Here is a 19,725-nt window from a genome sequence, read left to right on the forward strand (position 1 = left end):
CTCATAGGAAACCCACACGCAAACTCCACACAGAAATGCCAACTGACCCAGCCAGGGCTCAAACCAGCGACCTTCTTGCTTCCCAGTACTGGGTTGTGGCTGGATGGGCATCCACTGTGTAAAACATATGCTAGAATAGTTGGTGGTTCATTCCGTTGTGGCAAACCCTGATAAATAAAGGGACTAAGATGAAGAAAAAAAATGAATGAATAATTTAATTTTAATTTTAATAATTTTAAAATATGGGTGAAATTTTTGCCGTTTTTCATTTATTTAGTTTAATTTAACATCTTAGGTTAAAATAAACAAAAAACATAAGTTTGTTTCTTCTAAGAAAGTTGTAAATAAAAATTCATGTCATGTTTTTATCATGGTTTTAGTGTTTATTCATAGAGCATATCAAAAACAAAACAAAAACTGTCAAAAACAAAACACAAAGACTGGTATTTCATTCCAAAAAGCTTCACTGATTACAATATTAACATTTTAGTTTAATGCCAACATCCGACAGTGAAGCATTATAACAAACAGACATGACTGTTTATCAATAAAAGTGTCTGTGTGTGACAGAGAACACTGAAAGTGAAGGATCTGCAGCGGTGAAATATTCATCAGCCAGCTTTAATGAGCCTTTCAATTACTCATCAGCTCAACTATACGTCTAACCAAGACAGCTAAATATATCTTGCATTATTTCATCGCACACACACACACACACACACTCACACACTTCCACAAGCTCAGCAGAGAGTGTGATTATGCTTATGCTCTCTTGCTGTGTCATTTCAAGCATATTCTCTCTCTCTCTTTCTCTCTGTGCGTTTTGCTCACATAAGTGGAGGCACTTCTGGATCGTCCACAAAGTCGTTCGACACAGGCCTTTCCACCATGCCACAGCGCTGGGGATTGTGGGAAGACTCCTGTCCTTTGGGAACAATGTTGGCCAGACTCCCAGCCAAACCAGGATCCACCTCTAATAATTCACGCCTCGGTGCTGCCCTGTGAAGAGACGGATCGGAGTGAGATTGCCGTTTTGTTGCATTTAAAGAATTTATTAGTCAATAACTCTTGTCAGACTGTTCAGTCAGCACAATCCCTGCAAAATCAAAGTCCGTTTCCACCACCTGCTCTATGCTAAATCACATTTATCAGAAAGACACTAAAAAAAAAGAAGTGTCCTCTGGAATTGATTTTTTTTTTTTGGAAGATTTTTTTTACCTTCATAAGGATTTTCTATATGTATTAGAATTTATTAAATAAGATAGTCACTTCAAACTAATGGTAAGAGGGCCGTGGTTAAGAATATTGTGGCTGAAGACGTCAAACTGAGAAGGACAGTCACTCCAAATGCAAATAAAATGGTCAGATTTTGATTGAAAATTGAAAGAATAATCATGTTAGCTAGCAAAATAAGCATTGTAAATTTAGATTTCGCATGGACTTTAATGGTCCAGTGAAATGCATTGAAATGTGCTGTTTTTAATTGGAAACTAGTTTCATCATATCTGTATTTTGTTGTTTCTGAAAATGTACAAACACAAAGAATTCAGTCAAACCAAAAATCCCTCAACAAAACTTGTTTTTCGTCTGTGACTAATCACAAAGCTCTGATTGGCTGCTGCGTTCATAAACTCAACAGAAACGTGATTAATTATTAGGTTTAGCACTGCAAAAAAAAAAGGATTAAAAGAAATCTGATGCATATTGCACAGACTGTAATGCAATGAACGTTCTGTCTTTTCTTTCTCACTCTATCTTGATTTTGAGAGACACTTTTGTTCATTTTTGCCACAAGCTCGGATCCTACATTTGACCTACTTACTTTTTGATGAAATGTTCTAGTTCTTATTGTGGATGTCACATAAGCATATCATATGCAAATTTTATAAAGGTTGTTATAACCTTTCTTAATCTATACATCTTTAAAATTACATTTCATAGATAACAGGACTTCTGGGCTGGGACAAATTAATAATAATATATGGATATTTTACAGTCAGCTGGTCATTATCAAAAGAGGCAGACCAGGATTAAAAAGAATGTGACCAGGACCCCAGTGTACAGTTAAAGTCAGAATTATTAGCCCCCCTAAATTATTAACCCCCTGTTTGTTTTTTCCCCAATTTCTGTTTAACAGAGAGCAGATATTTTTTCAACATATTTCCAAACATAATAGTTTAAATAACTCATTTCTAATAGCTGATTTATTTTATCTTTGGCATGAAGACAGTAAATAGTATTTGACGATATATTTCAAGACATTTCTATACAGCTTAAAATGACATTTAAAGGTTTAACTAGGTTAATTGGGTTAACTAGGCAGGTTAGGGTAATTAGGCAAGTTATTGTATAACGATGGTTTGTTCTGTAGACTATTGAAAACAATTAGCTTAAAGAGGCTAATCATTTTGACCTTAAAATAGTTCTAGCTGAAATAAAACAAAACTCCAAAGAAAACATATTATCAGACATGCTGTGAAAATGTCCTTGCTCTGCTTAACATCATTTGGGAAATAATTTAAAAAGAAAAAAAAATTTTCAAAGAGGGTTTAATAATTCTGATTGCAACTGTAAGTCCTTATCCCCACACTCTCAGAAAGGGTACAAAATCTGTCACTGGGGTGGTACCTTTTCAAAAGATACACTTTTGTACCATACGGGTGAACATTAGTACCTTTGGGATACAATTTTGTACAAGTAAGGTTTAGTTTTGTACCTTTAAGGCACTGTAAAGTATACATTTCTACTTTTCAGGTATTAATATGTACCTGTTAGGAACTAAAAAAGTTACCGCCCCAGTGACATGATTTTGTACCTTTATTTCTATGAGTGAATGAAGGGATTCTTTTATTTTAATGACCGCCAAATACATGAATAAAGAGGGTATGAAATATTGATTTGATTGTAAATTAATTATTTAAGAAGAAATAGATACCAGAGTGTTACAGCAGACATTAAACTAAAAAGCAATAATAAAGCAATAAAACAATAGTCAACGAGTTTAGATGATATTATTGCAAAAATTCTCCTTAGGACACAGTGTATACACAATGTCATCTAAATTTATGACAGACAAAAATGCTCTTTATGTAGGCTAAATACAATATATTCCTTTGCTAATCTTATCTAACACTCTCAGAAATGAAGTTACGGAAGCTGTCACTGGGGTGGTACCTTTTCAAAAGGTACACATTTGTACTTGAATGGTACATACTGGTACCTCACGGGGACATATTAGCACCTAAAATTTGAAAAAAAGTGGAAAACTTTTGTACTTTTTAGGTACTAATATGTATCCATGAGGTCCACACAGATTTCCGCAGATTTTAAGCCCATCATTGATTCTGTTTATTTACTCGTGTAAATGTGTGTACATTTATATTTATTCAGTTTTTTTATTAATTTCAGTAATATTATTGACTAAGATAAAAAATATTTACAATATTTATTAACAATACAGTTTGTAAAATAATATTTTCTGTCTTTTAGCAGATATATTATAAAAGAGACTTACTTTATTTACCAAATAAAGTGGATATAATTGGATTTGCATTGAAAACATTAAATAAAAGTTAAATAGGTATTATTTTTTATTTTATAAATTAAGGTTTTAGTTATGATTGTCATGGATTGGTCAGGCTCTCACGACCCCCACTCACGAAGATCACCATCACCTGACTTCTAATGAGCACACAGCTGCATCACATTCACGAGCACCAGATAAAAGCACAGCACTCCAGTCGCTCATTGTCCGGGCTCGTCTCGACGAAAGCGGACAACTGAGCGACCACTCAGCGTAGTCATCCTCAGCTAAAACAAACGATTTACTTACCTGTTCTCTTTGTATTCCTCCTAGTCTTCCTGGTCCTCCCGAATCGTCCTGTCTTCCAGTCCTTCCAAGTCTGTGTCATCCTCTGTCAGCTGTATCTGGTGTGTGCTGTCCATCCTCGTGTATTCCTGTTACCCAGCCACGGAGGAAAAGACCCCAACATCATTCCTGATCCTCCTGGCTATCCTTCATGTGCTCCTTGTTGTCATTTAATAAACACCCTAACGTTTCCTTACCTCTGTCTCCTGTCCGCTTCATAACAGAAGCCCGGACCCATAACGACGACAACATGAGCACCCCCGATCACTTACAAGAGCTGGTGGACCAGTTGAAGCGGATTCTACAGCCACCAGCTCCACTTTCCAACGCACCACCAGCACCGAGCACTTCCGCCTCCACAGTTTCTTCTTCGGCCCTTCCTTCCAGTCCCATGGCCCGACCAGCGCCCTACTCAGGCGGAGCGGGGGAGTGCAATGGTTTTCTGTTACAATGTTCCCTCATATTCGAAATGCAACCTTCTCTATATCCCACAGATAAGTCGAAGATCGCCTACATCGTATCTCTACTCTCTGGACCTGCACTTAAATGGGCTGAGACGATCTGGAACCAAGCCGGGCCGGTCATGAATTCCATCACTACCTTCACGGAGTATTTCAAAGAGGTGTTTGGACGTTCTGATGGGGAAGTAGCCGCTGGAGAGCAGCTGTATCATCTAAAGCAAGGTACTCTATCTACACAGGAATATGCTCTCCGGTTTCGCACTCTAGCAGCTGCAAGTGGATGGAATGAGAGATCGTTGTTGACCACGTACCGGCTCGGCTTGGAACCCACTCTCCGAATCCAACTGGCCACATTAGATGATACAATGGGTCTGGAGAGATTCATCCAACATTCTCTCCGATGTTCCGATCGTCTCCGTTCCTATCAACAGGACACCATCACCCCCTCGTCTGCACTCCTCCAATCGCCTGAGTCAACAGCCTCTCCAGAACCAGAACCCATGATAATAGAGTCTGGAAGACTGACATCAGCGGAACGACAGAGGAGGCTGACCCGGGGTCTGTGTCTATACTGCGGTGTCAGTGGACACACCCGTATGGAGTGTCCCCTTCGTCCCATTCGGACTTCAGTGAGTGTATTCAGTACGAATATTGAACAATGTAAACCACTTACTACCACCGTACAAATAACTACTGCCTCTATTTCTCTCCTTGTCACAGCCCTCATCGACTCCGGGTCAGCAGGGAACTTCATCTCCCAATCCCTCTGTCGTCAACTCCACCTCCGTACTGAGGCGTCCTCGCATATATACCAGATACAACCGATAACCCAGTGCACTCGATCTTCGACCCGTATCCATCGACAATGCGAAGACATCCTTCTTCAAGTGGGGTTGTTACATCAAGAGAGGATTCAATTTCTGGTTCTGGAGGGTGCAAATATGGACATCATTCTAGGGCGCCCGTGGCTGGTGAAGCACGATCCCATCATCTCTTGGGGCACAGGAGAGATAAAGAAATGGGGATCTGGATGTACACCTGCCTGTTTTCCAAATCTCCCTCTTCAAGGTCGGAACCCCATTTCTTTGTTTGCAACATCGGTCGAGAGCCCTCCTGAGAAGCAGTCTATCCACATTCCTAAGGAGTACAGCTCCTTTCAAGATGTCTTCTGCCCCAAGAGAGCTTCCCAGCTACCGCCGCATCGGCCATGGGACTGCGCGATCGACCTAGTTCCAGATGCCCAGTTGCCAAGAGGTAGGATCTACCCGCTCTCGCTTCCAGAGAATCAGGCAATGGAAGATTACATAAGGGAGGCTCTGAGTCAGGGGTACATACGTCACTCAAAATCACCAGCCGCCTCAAGCTTCTTCTTTGTGGCCAAGAAGGACGGAGGGCTGCGTCCATGCATCGACTACAGGGTCCTAAATAACGGTACAGTAAAATACCGATATCCCCTTCCTCTGGTACCAGCCGCTTTGGAACAGCTCCGAGAAGCTAAAGTCTTCACTAAATTGGACCTCCGCAGCGCGTATAATCTGATAAGAATACGTGAGGGGGACCAATGGAAGACAGCATTCGTGACCCCTACTGGCCACTATGAATATGAGGTCATGCCTTACGGTCTGGTCAATGCCCCCTCCGTATTCCAAAACTTCATTCATGAAGTCCTCCGGGAGTTTCTTCACCACTGTGTAATAGTGTACATAGATGACATCCTCATTTACTCCCGGAGTGAGGCCGAACATCGCCAACACGTTGCGGAGGTCCTACACACATTGAGAGAACATCACCTCTACCTCAAAGCGGAGAAATGCTCATTCCACCAGAAGTCGATTCATTTCTTGGGATACATCATTGACCAAACCGGTATACGTATGGATGGGAAGAAAATTGAGGCTGTTCTATCCTGGTCAGAACCCACTTCCATTAAGGAGCTCCAGAGGTTTCTTGGGTTTGCTAACTTTTATAGACGGTTTATCAAGGACTACAGCAGGATTACATCACCTCTCACTAATCTCCTCAAGGGTAAACCCAAAGGACTGGAGTGGACCAAAGAAGCAGCCGCAGCCTTCCGCCTTCTTAAGAAGGAGTTCACAAGGGCCCCACTCCTGACTCATCCTGACCCAAATCTTCCTTTCGTGGTGGAAGTGGACGCATCCACCACCGGCGTCGGGGCAGTATTATCTCAACATCATGATACACCGCCCCGACTGCATCCCTGTGCCTATTTCTCTCGGAAGTTGAGCCCGGCGGAGCAGAATTACAGCATAGGAGACAGGGAGCTTCTAGCAATCAAGCTAGCCTTGGAGGAGTGGCGTCACTGGTTGGAGGGAGCCAAACATCCGTTCCAGGTGATCACAGATCACAAAAACCTCCAATACATCAAAGAGGCCAAGAGACTATGTCCACGTCAAGCCAGATGGTCACTTTTCTTCTCACGTTTTGATTTCTCCATTTCCTATCGTCCAGGACCCAAGAATCTAAGAGCAGACGCTCTCTCTCGTTTACACGAGCATCACGATCATGAAGAACTCCCAACGAAGATTCTTCCCGAACACATCTCCATTTGTCCGATCACCTGGAACGCTCCTCCAGTCGTTGCCACTCCGGAAGCCCCTGCTCCGCCGGGATGCCCTCCTCATCGGCAGTTCATACCACCTGAACACCGGGTAGATCTGATCCACTCCTTACATACCTCGCTAGGCACTGGACATCCAGGGATCAACAATACTCTCTCGCTAGTATCCCAACGATTCTGGTGGCCAAACATGGCAAGGGATGTGAGGCAATATGTTCAGGGCTGTAAGGACTGTGCCCAATCCAAGAGCCCACGTCATCTACCCGCTGGAAAGCTCCATCCCTTGCCGATTCCGAACCGTCCCTGGTCACACCTAGGAGTGGACTTTATCACTGACCTCCCTTCGTCAGAAGGTAATACCTGTATTCTAGTCATAGTAGATAGATTCTCAAAGTTTGTCAAACTAATCCCTCTGAAAGGTCTTCCCACAGCCTTTGAAACTGCCGACAATATCTTTAATCAAGTCTTCAGGTCATTTGGTATTCCAGAAGATATTGTGTCGGACAGAGGTCCACAGTTCATCTCACGTCTATGGAAAGCCTTCTTCAAGCTCCTAGGTGTGGCCGTCAGCCTCTCTTCTGGATATCATCCCCAAACCAACGGGCAGACAGAGAGGAAGATTCAGGAGGTGGGACGGTTCCTGAGGACCTTCTGCAGTGGTCACCAGAACTCCTGGAGCCAGTATTTGGGCTGGGCAGAATATGCCCAAAATTCACTGCGGCAACCCTCCACCGGACTCACGCCATTCCAGTGCGTCCTGGGCTTCCAACCACCGCTCTTTCCCTGGGATGGCGAACCATCTGATGTCCCCTGCAGTGGATCACTGGTTCCGGGAGAGCGAGAGAGTCTGGGACGAGGCTCATCAACATCTGCAGAGGGCAGTCCGTCGAAGCAAGGTAACCGCCGATAGGAGAAGGTCTGAAGAACCCAGATACACACCCGGACAAAAGGTGTGGCTATCCACCCGGGACATACGCATGCGACTGCCCTCTCGCAAGTTAAGTCCCCGATTTGTTGGTCCCTTCACCATCGTGGAACAGGTTAACCCCGTCACCTACAAACTACAATTACCCTCTCACTACCGTATTCACCCTACATTCCACGTATCACTCCTGAAACCCTATCACGATCCTGTTCTTCCCTCCACAGAGCCTGACCACGAAGAGGAACCCCCTCCTCCACTGCTCCTAGAAGAAGGAGCCGTCTACGCAGTGAAGGAGATCTTGCGTTCCCGACGTCGTGGTGGCCAGTTGGAGTACCTGGTGGACTGGGAAGGGTACGGCCCCGAAGAAAGGACATGGGTTCCCAGAGCTGATATTCTCGATCCTAGTCTCATGGTGGAGTTTCATGAGAGCCACCCTGAGTTCCCAGCGCCTAGAGGCAGAGGGAGACCACCACGGCGTCGGAGGTGTCGGCCCTCAGGAGCGGGCCCTGGGGAGGGGGGTACTGTCATGGATTGGTCAGGCTCTCACGACCCCCACTCACGAAGATCACCATCACCTGACTTCTAATGAGCACACAGCTGCATCACATTCACGAGCACCAGATAAAAGCACAGCACTCCAGTCGCTCATTGTCCGGGCTCGTCTCGACGAAAGCGGACAACTGAGCGACCACTCAGCGTAGTCATCCTCAGCTAAAACAAACGATTTACTTACCTGTTCTCTTTGTATTCCTCCTAGTCTTCCTGGTCCTCCCGAATCGTCCTGTCTTCCAGTCCTTCCAAGTCTGTGTCATCCTCTGTCAGCTGTATCTGGTGTGTGCTGTCCATCCTCGTGTATTCCTGTTACCCAGCCACGGAGGAAAAGACCCCAACATCATTCCTGATCCTCCTGGCTATCCTTCATGTGCTCCTTGTTGTCATTTAATAAACACCCTAACGTTTCCTTACCTCTGTCTCCTGTCCGCTTCATAACAATGATACTCCCAAAATCATTCTACATAAATCCGCAGATTTTTAACAAAATTCTGTGCAGAAATAGCAAAAAACGTCCACAGATTCCGTCTGGCCCTACCCATGAGGTACTGTACTAATATGGACCCTTTAGGTACAAACTTATACCTTTTCAAATGGTATCACTCCAGTGACACCTTGCATACCTTTATTTCTAAGAGTAAAAAGATAAACTTGTTGCCCCTCGAATGAAAGTTGCAGTTTTTCCTTTTTAACCAAATATTTTGTCATCGGAATATCTTCCCAAATAAATGTTACTCATATTTTGAAGGTTTAATTAAACTTAAGTGTAATTAAAAGTAAATTTTGTATAAATGTCCCCATTTTGACATCACTTTTGGCCACTTTCAGTTATATTTAGTCATTTAGCAGACGCTTTTGTCCAAAGGGCGTTACAATTAAGGTGGCATTCAGCTATTCAACAAGAAAAGGCAATACACAGAAGTGCTATTTTATACAAAGTAACTTGTTTGTGTTCAGAAAAGTTAGTGCTTGAGTAAGAGTGCTTTTTTACTTCTGTACTTACATAAGTTTCATTTAATTATATATGTTTTAGTAATAGTTCTGTAATAATTAAATACGTGGCCTCTGAAGATTGCATTGAACGGTGAAAATTACTTGACTGAGCATATGTCCTGTAATCCCAAATGTCTAACTGTACTCAGCTAAAAATAATGAACTAATTTAGTGGATCATTATGGATTTAGAAGGTTAAAAAAAAAAGCTAACAGAAATGATGTTCAGCCATTGCTCGGGAAGCAGCGAGGTAAGCTAATAAATGTCCATTAATCCACTCCCGCTGTCCAGCATGACAACATCATCATGCTGTACTGCAGCTCTTCCCAACAGAACAGCTTTCTGCTTCTTGCAAAGAAACACAGATCCCATCAAGAAAGCAGATAAATCAAGCCTGACATCCTGTAGGCTCAAACTGAAAGACTTCAATACACAGCAGGGCTTTATTTAGACTGTTTGTTGGGAAGATTTCTGACTATTTCTGACAGAATCTACACAATAGGGATGTGAAATATTTTCAAGTATGTCAAAAACTACAGTTTGATGAAAGGCCAATGACAGTGACAGAGACCCAAACCTGCCAAGCTAAAAGCATAAAAATACACTTAGTTAAATCTAGGTTATTAATCCCTATCAACCAACCCCAAAATCAAGCTATATATTTTTTGCCTATATTACACACTCCTAACAACATAATAACAATAACACACATGTTATTTATAGTATTTATAAGCATATTATTTACCGTACAGTTTTACAGACACTCTTTTCTTATTCTCCGCTTGCGCCTCGATCTCATGAGAATCAATCAGCATAAATGTAATTACTGCATCAGCTAAAACCTGATTGGACTGCTGATAGCGAGCCATTATTTAGTATTTAGTTTCTGCGCTAATCAGACAGAATAACCCTATAATTCCAGTTATTTCATGCCCATGTGGTTTACAATATATTGGCATTTATCAAATTTCATGCCAATGAGGACTGCAATATATTGGCAAAACCAATAGACAAGGATGGACATTCATTCTCCTGTGGCCGGACATTTGTTAACGATGACCACAAGCTCAAGTGATATTTTCTGACATTCAGAGATTAACTTGTTTAAGAAGAAGTAGTGATTCTAACAAAAGACTGTTACAGTGCTTTATTTATATATACAATATATATTTATACTCCATTTATTTTATTTTCGGCTTAGTCCCTTTATTAATCTGGGATCACCACAGCAGAATGAACTGCCAATTTATCCAGCATATATGTTTTACGCAGAGGATGCCCTTCCAGCTGCAACCCATCACTGGGAAACATCCATACACACTTATTCATGCACATACAATACGGACAATTTAGCTTACCCAATTCACCAGTATAGCGCATGTCTTTGGACATGTGGAGGAAACCGGAGCACCCGGAGGAAATCCACACGAACACTGGGAGAACTCCACACAAAAACGTCCACTGACCCAGCCTGGGCTCAAATCAGCGACCTTCTTGCTGTGAGGCGATTGTGCTAACCCACTGCGCCACCGCGCTGCCCTATTATCTCTTTTCCCCCTCTTTATGTGATTTATTTAAATTCTCTCTCTGTGGTTTGTGATTTACTGAATCATCATCTGACTCCTTAAAGTTGCGTGAATCTGAAGTTATTGAGACTTCTATTTCAGTGTGTTGATGTACTTCCAACTGAAATGGAATATTCCGTAGGGGGCAGGGCTTTCATTTGTGCATCATTCCCTCATAGCAAACTTTCATTTAAGATTACCAAAACAAACCATTTTTTTTTAATGGATTAACTTGCACGGATTAGTTATCCACCTTTAGAGTAACAATGTAAGATAGAAAAATTAACATTGACTACATTTACATGGACATCAGTAATGGAATTATTTGCCCTAATCTGAATAAGACAATAATATAACTAAGGTGTTTACATGAGTTGCTTTTTGAATGTTCCTTCCATGATCCCGTTTTTCATGTTGTAGCACATCACCGCGCTAGAAAACATTTCCTCCAGAGTTTCATATAATTTCAGATGTTTCATTTTTAATTTGTTGACTTTAACTGTAGTTTGGCACTTTGACTTTCATTCAGGAACATTTCATGCATTCCCCGGTGACAAATGAGATATTGGATGCGAGTATGAACTGCTGGAAGAGTGGTGTTTTAATGGAATTTGATACTACACGCCGTATGGGGGAAAAATTCTCCACATTTCGCAATGCAAGTGTCTGTGGTCCTTCACTGACTCGGTAGGTGCAGAGAATCGTATGTGTATCTGTTTGTTAAGTCGTAACGTATGGAATACTGTTTCCTGTTTTTTTTCATCGTTTCCTCAATGAAAATGATTCGAAACAAAGTTGTAAAAAAAAAATGTGCATCTGATACACTGTGGTGTATCGTTCCTGAACTAATCTGTTTTTGAATGAATCAAGTGAGCCACTCATTCAAAGACAGTAACTTGGTTTGTTTGTAAATGAATCAGTATTTTGTACATATCATTTGTCTAAAAAGCTACTCAGCCAAAGAATTCACTTTACAAAATCTAATTTAGGCGGCACGGTGGCTCAGTGGTTAGCTCTGTCGCCTCACACAAGAAGGTTGCTGGTTCGAGCTGGGCCAGTTGGCATTTCTGTGTGGAGTTTGCATGTTCTCCCCGTGTTCACGTGGGTTTCCTCCAGGTGCTCCGGTTTCACTTACAGTCCAAAGACATACACTATAAGTGAATTGAATAAACTAAATTGTCTGTAGTGTATGTGTGTGAATGTGAGAGTGTATGGGTGTTTCCCGCTACTGGGTTGCAGCTGGAAGTGCATCCGCTATGTAAAACATATGCTGGAATAGTTGGTGGTTCATTCCTCTGTGGCGACCTCTGATAAATCAGAGACTAAGCCGAAGGAAAACTTTAAATAATGCTTGGCATTGACAATGGTCAAGATGTGACCAAAAAGCTTGCCTATTTTTTTCTACCAGTAAATTGCTTGTAATTTCATCTGGTTGTGTCTTTTGAGAGTGTGGAGACTGTTTTTTAGTTGTTTAAAGTTATGAAAGCAATAAAATTCCCTGTGTGTGTGTTTTTTTTATTGTTTCCTCAATGAAAATGATTCGAAACAAAGTTGAAAAACAATTGTGCATCTGTAGCAACCATGTGATGTATTTCGGAATGAATCTGTGTTTGAATGAATCAAGTGAGACTGATTGATAGACAGTAACATGGTTCGTTTGAAAATTAATCAGTAATTTGTACGAATCATTTGAATGAATGATAAAAATAGTCACATTACAAAATCTAATTTAGGCAGCACAGTGGCTCAGTGGTTAGTTCTGTTGCCTCACAGCAAGAAGGTTGCTGATTTGAGTCCCAGCTGAGCCAGTTGGCATTTCTGTGTGGAGTTTGCATGTTCTAAATTTAATAAACTAAACTGTCCATAGTGTATGTGTGTGAATGTGAGAGCATATGGGTGGCAGCTGGAAGGGCATCCGCTACATAAAACATATGCTGGAATAGTTGGTGGTTCATTCCGCTGTGGTGACCCCTGATAAATAAGGGATTAAGCCAAAGGAAAAATGAATGAATGAAATTCTAATTTAATTATCATTATTAAAAAAATTCAAGACTTTATTCACTACTGCAAACCTCTCCTACAAAAAACAAGAATACACAGTGTATTATTTATAGTACAGTATTACAGTTCCTCCTTTTTTATCTCCGCTTCCATCTCTCTCACATCCTTTAAGAATGAATCACTAAAAATATAATTAGTGCTGCAGCTGAAACCTGATTGGACTCTGAATTACTGATAGTGTGCAATTATGGTTTACTTTCCGAGCCAATCAGTGCCAGAGCGGGTACATTATCACACACAGATGATTTACGGTAAGTGCTGTGATTTCCTTAGGGACAGGTACACAAACACAGGTGCACTCATATGAGTGTGTGTGTGTGACCTGAGGGTCTCAGTAAATAATAACACAAGCATGTGTGTTTATGTGTGTGTGTGACAGGGAGAGCATCTGACCTCAAAGTGTGTTAGGAGGTCAGAAGTAATCAGGTTCAGATGATGTCATCCATCAGGACCGAGTCACAGCAGAAGAATGTGCGTTTGCCAGCAGCATGGCAGTAACTGGATTATTTGCATCTTGTTTGCATTTTTATGAGGTCTTTAATGGCAGACTCTGATGTTCACTTACTGTGCTGGTAAACCGAATGAAGGACACACACGATCGAACGATGGAACAAAACCTTAAAGTCAACCAAGTAATTCTGCAGTCACGCGGGTTAATGCAAACATGCATTAAGACCCATTAGACGTGCGTTTACACACACAAGGGATATTGTTCAGGGTGAAAGTGACCGCGCAAGACCTCCTTCTGTGAACTGCAAAGGGAAAACTAAAGAAAGGTCTACAAAGAGAGATCAGCTATAAGCTTGCATGTGTGTATAAATCGCAATTTAGCCTTTTAGCAAACTTGGCTTCAAAGCCACTTGCCTAATAAGAAGCTCGGCGTCCTTGCTGTGACCTGAGTGTTTTGCTCAAGGATACAACTTCGATTCATGTCATTTTAAAATGGATAGTTCAGGCAGAAATTAAAACATTGTCACCATCTTTCTCAGCCTCATGAAATATGAACTGCAGATTTTTCTTTTGTAGCGGTATATACAACAATTTTGAGCAGAATTCTGTTTGTAAGAAGAATCACAATTATAAGGAAACGTGAATTTATTTTACATGATCTGGAGTAAAATAAAAAAAGATATATATGGACATAATGTGTTCATGTGCGCAGCAGAGATTTCCAGAGCAGATGTAGAATTTATGGATTGGACCAGAAAATTACACATTTCTTTTGTCGGTTGATTATATAAAGGATAATTAGATATGGAATAATGGTATGGTTTGGTAATCTTACAGTTTTGTCAAAGTCTGAGCCTGCATGGCTTGGAAAAATTTTAATGAAGACTACGAGAACAACAGAATATCCATTTTGAAAGTATATGTATATATATATATATATATATATATATATATATATATATATATATATATATATATATATATATATATATATTATATATACATATACAATATATATACAATTATATATAACATTTATTTTATATATATATATATATATATATATATATATATATATATATATATATATATATATATATATATATATATATATATATATATAATAAATGTTATATATAATTGTTTACCCAATTCTTTGGACTGTGGGGGAAACCAGAGCACCCGGAGGAAACCCACGCAGACATGAGGAGAACATGCAAACTCCACACAGAAATGCCAACTGGCCAGGCCAAGACTCGAACCAAGACTCGAGCCAGTTAGATATAAAGTAATAAAATAATGATCAACAAATTAAAAGCACTAACATAAACATATAGGTATAGGGACCAGGGATGCACAGATCCCGATACTTAGATCGCATATTGGTTCAATACCGCATATTTTTGCTGAATCAGGGATCGGCCAGCTGGTACCGATCCAAATTCGATCTTGTGCATGCGCTATATTCTGTGTAATTTATAAGCCAACAAAAGCCATGACATGACATGTCATATAGACCTACTATATGGCAAATGTTCTGAAGCCATTCTATAGTTTAATGTGAAGTACAGATGAATATTCACATGGTTAAATTCATGTTCAATTCAGCGTTTCCCATCGCTGCACCTGTCAGTCATTTTTCATTCATTCACAACTCAAACTGCGTGTCGTGTTCATGAAAACTCGAAAAACTTTCTGCAAGGCTATCTGTTCCTGTTAATATAAGTAATCAGTGGAGAAATGCATTTAGTTTTGCATTAAATGGGTTAATTTTGACCTGCAATAAGGAGTTCATTGCTGTTTCGCTGTCGCGCAGTTCACATGTTGCGCTGTGTCTGTTAGATCAGCAGATCGCATTCGCAACACTGGAGTAGAGAGGGCTATTACCTCCTCTACCTGAAATTTTAAATTATAAAGGCTCAATAATACATTGGACAGATCCTCAACATACTCATTTCTTCCAATTGTGCTGCTAAGTTTTAAAAGTATCCGCAGATAACGGAGGGCTGCATGCTGTGTGTCAGTAATGCATCAAGCGCTTCATTCACGCACCGGTTGCGCAGACGCGACGTGCGTCACCAAGAGCAATTATTCTGTAATATTAACAGTTTCTGTTCTCTCATCCTTCCGACTGAGTTTATTCTCTTGAGGGGAATACTTTCAGTGCTGTGAATAGTTTGTAAAGCCTGGCGCATTGTGGTCAAAGTAGTTGATTAAATTATTAAAGGGTAACTGAGAGGTGCAATATGGATTGTCATTACCAGACAATTGTTCAGCCTAGTATAGGCTACTCTGAAACTGTGAATATTTCACTGTCATTTTTTAATATCAATATTTTATTTAACAGATCAGTTTGTGTTTTGATTGGGGTCAATAACTGTAGCCTATTACAGATTTCCAAGAAAAATCTTAATAGTAAAAAAGGAAACATAAGCTGGACCACAACAGATCAATGTCATAATGTAGCCTAGTTTACAGCAAGCATCATGTTTTTAGTTAGATTGTGACATCTGTAGGCCTATGTCTGTTATTTTTACTAAAGCTCTATTATTTGAGTTTATCACAAGAACTATAGAAACTGTATTATGCTTAAAAAAAATGCCACAGTATCAGGATCGGATCTGTATTGGTTGATACTCAGAATTTTGGTATCGGTATCAGATAAAAAAAAAACTGGTATTGGTGCAATAGGGACTTTTTGGGGGTTTTTTGTATTATTACGTATTGTTATATTTATTGTTTATGGGTCCAAAGTGTTGTCAATGTGAATGCACCTTGAGTCCAAAGTTATTTTAGTAAACGAAAACTAAAAATATGACTAAAACTAAAACTATTGGTCAAAACACTTTTTCGTAAACTGAAATACAATTAAAAAAATTCACAACAAATGAAAAACTAAAACTTAACAAAACTAACAAAAGTCACAGAAAAGAAGAACTGTTATAAAATAATAATTAGCAAAAATAAATAATAATTTTCAGAATCCATAAGCACTCACTCTATAGAGGAATATCTGAGCTGCGGATGTTTAGAGAAACACTTCTAGATGTGCTTTTACAGACAAACACATTAGGCAAGTGTATGATTACATACAAAAAGTGTTCATGTGTTCTACATTTTCTGCTTTCGCTTAAAATGAAAACTAGGCATGTTTACTACATATACAGTATGATCATTTGAATGGTTTGTTCAAACAATAATTTTAGGCTGCATGTCCACCGAAGCATTTTATGCTGCAGAAATGTGAGCACTGTTCTTAAATTGCTCAGCTTTGCACATCAGTCAGATGCTATAATACAGAGTATTCCCACCATAACGTTACAAGTTGAAAGTCTTTAGCAGATTATTTGTTGAGAGTTGAGTAGTATTGTCCCACCCCTCCTCCACTCTGATTGGACAGCTAGCTCAAAAGTGACACTCACTTTGCAATGAATGAAAACCCACAGAGCTCTACGTTCAGCACCACTCAGTGCCTCCCTATGATGCAGGCGCTCAAAAAAATGCGGCGCTAACATTGACAACAACAGAAAACAAACACTTAGCTTAAGAAAAAAATGCTTAGGTGGACACGCAGCCTTATTGTAAAAACTTAGCTCTAGTCAACACTGAAAGTGTTCTGTCAACCCTGCAAAATTACAATCATTAAAACTAAAACTATATAGAAATGTGTTCGCAAAATAAAAACTTTAACAAAACACAGTGGGTTGTGGGCAGTGGGTAGCATGTTTGCCTCACAGCAAGAAGATCACTGGTTCGAGCCTCGTCTGGGTCAGTTGGCATTTCTGTGTGGAGTTTGCATGTTCTCCCTGTGTTCGCATCACTCCGGGTGCTCCAGTTTCCCCCACAAGTCCAAAGACATGTGGTATAGGTGAATTGGGTATGCTAAAACTGATCGTTGTGTATGTGTGTGAGTGAGTGCGTATTGATGTACCCAGTGATGGGTTGCAGCTGGAAGGACATCCGCTGCATAAAACATATGCTGGATAAGTTGGCGGTTCAGTCCGCTGTGGCGACCCCAGATTAATAAAGGGACTGAGCCGAAAAAAGAAAATGAATGAATGAAATGAACGTAAAGCAAATTTTAAAATAGTATCGAAATAAAAACTATTGCAAATGCAAAACTATAATAAGCCTTGCATGGTTCCATTTTTGTGACGGGATAATGATAGAGTGTATTTCATATTTTGTACGAGTCAGTCATTTGCATAGGCTGAACTGCAGCTGAGTTTACCTGGTGTCCTTCTTGTTGTTCTGGTTACTGGGAACACTGGTCGGCCTTATGGTGGGTTTCTTTGGTTTTACATCTTCATTTGCCTTAAAAAAATATTGTAAAAAATATATCAGGTTTATAGACAGTCTAGTTTTACACAGTTTCTACTATAAATTTAAGTAAATAAATTGTTCAAGCGAGTAGTTGATGTCTATGAACAGATGAATTTTTCTTCATTAATGAATCCTTAAAACTTAAAATCCACACAAATATTAAGCAGCCCAATGGTTTTCAATATACACAATATTTTTCAGAATATACAAATGTTTTAGCGTCAAATCAAGACATTGAATTCTGTAGTATCATTTGACACTGAAAAGTAGTGTAATGACTGCGTTGCCAGTACATGAATAAACAAATTATAGATTATAGATAATTTTTTTATTAATATTATATATGTATTTATATACAGTGCTCAGCAAACATTACACCCCTCACAAATATCTCATTTAGATGAAGATTTTTTATAGGAAGCTTGACAATATTATTCATTCATTTTCTTATTGGCTTAGTCCCTTTATTCATCAGGGGTCGCCACAGCGGAATGAACCACCAACCTATTCAGCATATGTTTTACCCAGCAGATGCCCTTCCAGCTGCAACCCATCATTGGAAAACACCCAAACACTTTCATTCACACACATATATTACAATTTAGCTTACCCAATTCACCTATAGCGCATGTATTTGGACTTGTGGGGGAAACCAGAGCTTGACAATATTATATTTGTGCATATACATTTGATTAGACAGTACTGAAGCTAAATCTGGAGCTTATCTAATAAAATAACTTCAAAACTAGTATATATAAATTTATATTTTAGGGAAAAATATTAAAGAAGAAAATTTAAAAAGAGCAAAATTCAAGAGAAACAAAAAATTTAGAAATTTTTGCTGAAATTTTGTAGTTTGTAATTCTTTTCCCGATATTTTGCATGAATTTAAATGTATTATTTTTCTACTTCTAAAGACGTTCGATGACTAAAATATTATTTTAATAAATATATCCATTTAATAAATCTGTTTTGCTCAAATGCACCAAAATATATGACCTATATTCACTGAGAAATGAATACAAATTAGTGGTGGGCTGTTATCGGCGTTAACGCGAGACTTTTATCAAAATAAAATAAAATTTTATTTTATCAAAAATATTTTTTATCAAAAATATTGCCGTTAATCTATTCTCCAAGTTGGGTTGGGAGCTGGGTCTATTCTACGCAAGCTATGATGACTTTCATCTTGATATTTTAGCGCGGACGTATACCTGACCGAATTGCACTGTAGGTGGCGAGAACGAGTCTTCGAACATGTGTGTATTCCTACTGTGAAATTACCACATCAAACGTGACGTGCTAACATGAATGCACTTCAATAGAGTGAATCTGATTAATGTTAGCTCCACATCTAACTATCAGGCACATGTAGAGTTTTTGTGTTCGAGTAAAACATATATATTTAAAATGGACAGAAACAGAAAGAAAATTTCCGCATTTCGCAATGTTTGTGTGTGAGTGGTCCTTTACCAACAGCCGCGTGTGTGGATCTTGTCGGAAAATATGTCCTACATGACTGTATAGTTTGATTGCGGTGTTTACTTCAATAATGCCACTATTATATGCATACTCCACATCTTAATTCCATTTCTGTTTAGCTCAGTTATGACTTTAGTCAGATTACGGTAATTAAAAAAAATTGCTGCTTCGAGCAGTTTCAAATTCATGTTTAACTGAATAAACAGTTAGTGTACACAAGTAAATCTTATTGAACATCATTTATTTTCATCATCAATTATCATAGTAGAACAGTTTCTCAAGCAGTTTGTGATGCATTTTGGAAACAGGAGATGAGCCCCTGGTCTAATGCGCCACCTGGCTTGAGAAACCTGTTCTCAAAGACTTACTTTTAGTCATTATTTGGGTAGCACACATATTCTGAATGCCTTCAGCAGAATTCAAATGAGCCATTTTAATCTAGATTAATTCCAAGATTACAGTGAGAT

General features: G+C 39.5%; 1 protein-coding gene across 1 annotated transcript in view; it reads right to left on the reverse strand.

Annotated features, from left to right (window-relative positions):
- Positions 1-482: 482 nt before the first annotated feature.
- Positions 483-19,725, reverse strand: part of dnaaf11 (dynein axonemal assembly factor 11) — a 31,377-nt gene continuing 12,134 nt past the window's right edge. Inside the window, exons 11-12 of the mRNA XM_056479996.1 lie at positions 17,685-17,767; positions 483-999 (exon numbers count right to left, since the gene is read on the reverse strand). Of these exons, the coding sequence (XP_056335971.1) occupies positions 828-999; positions 17,685-17,767 (255 nt within the window). The 3' untranslated portion in view covers positions 483-827. The remainder of the gene's footprint in view (positions 1,000-17,684; positions 17,768-19,725) is intronic.

The sequence above is a fragment of the Danio aesculapii genome, chromosome 2, assembly GCF_903798145.1.
Source record: "Danio aesculapii chromosome 2, fDanAes4.1, whole genome shotgun sequence".
NCBI lineage: Eukaryota > Metazoa > Chordata > Actinopteri > Cypriniformes > Danionidae > Danio > Danio aesculapii.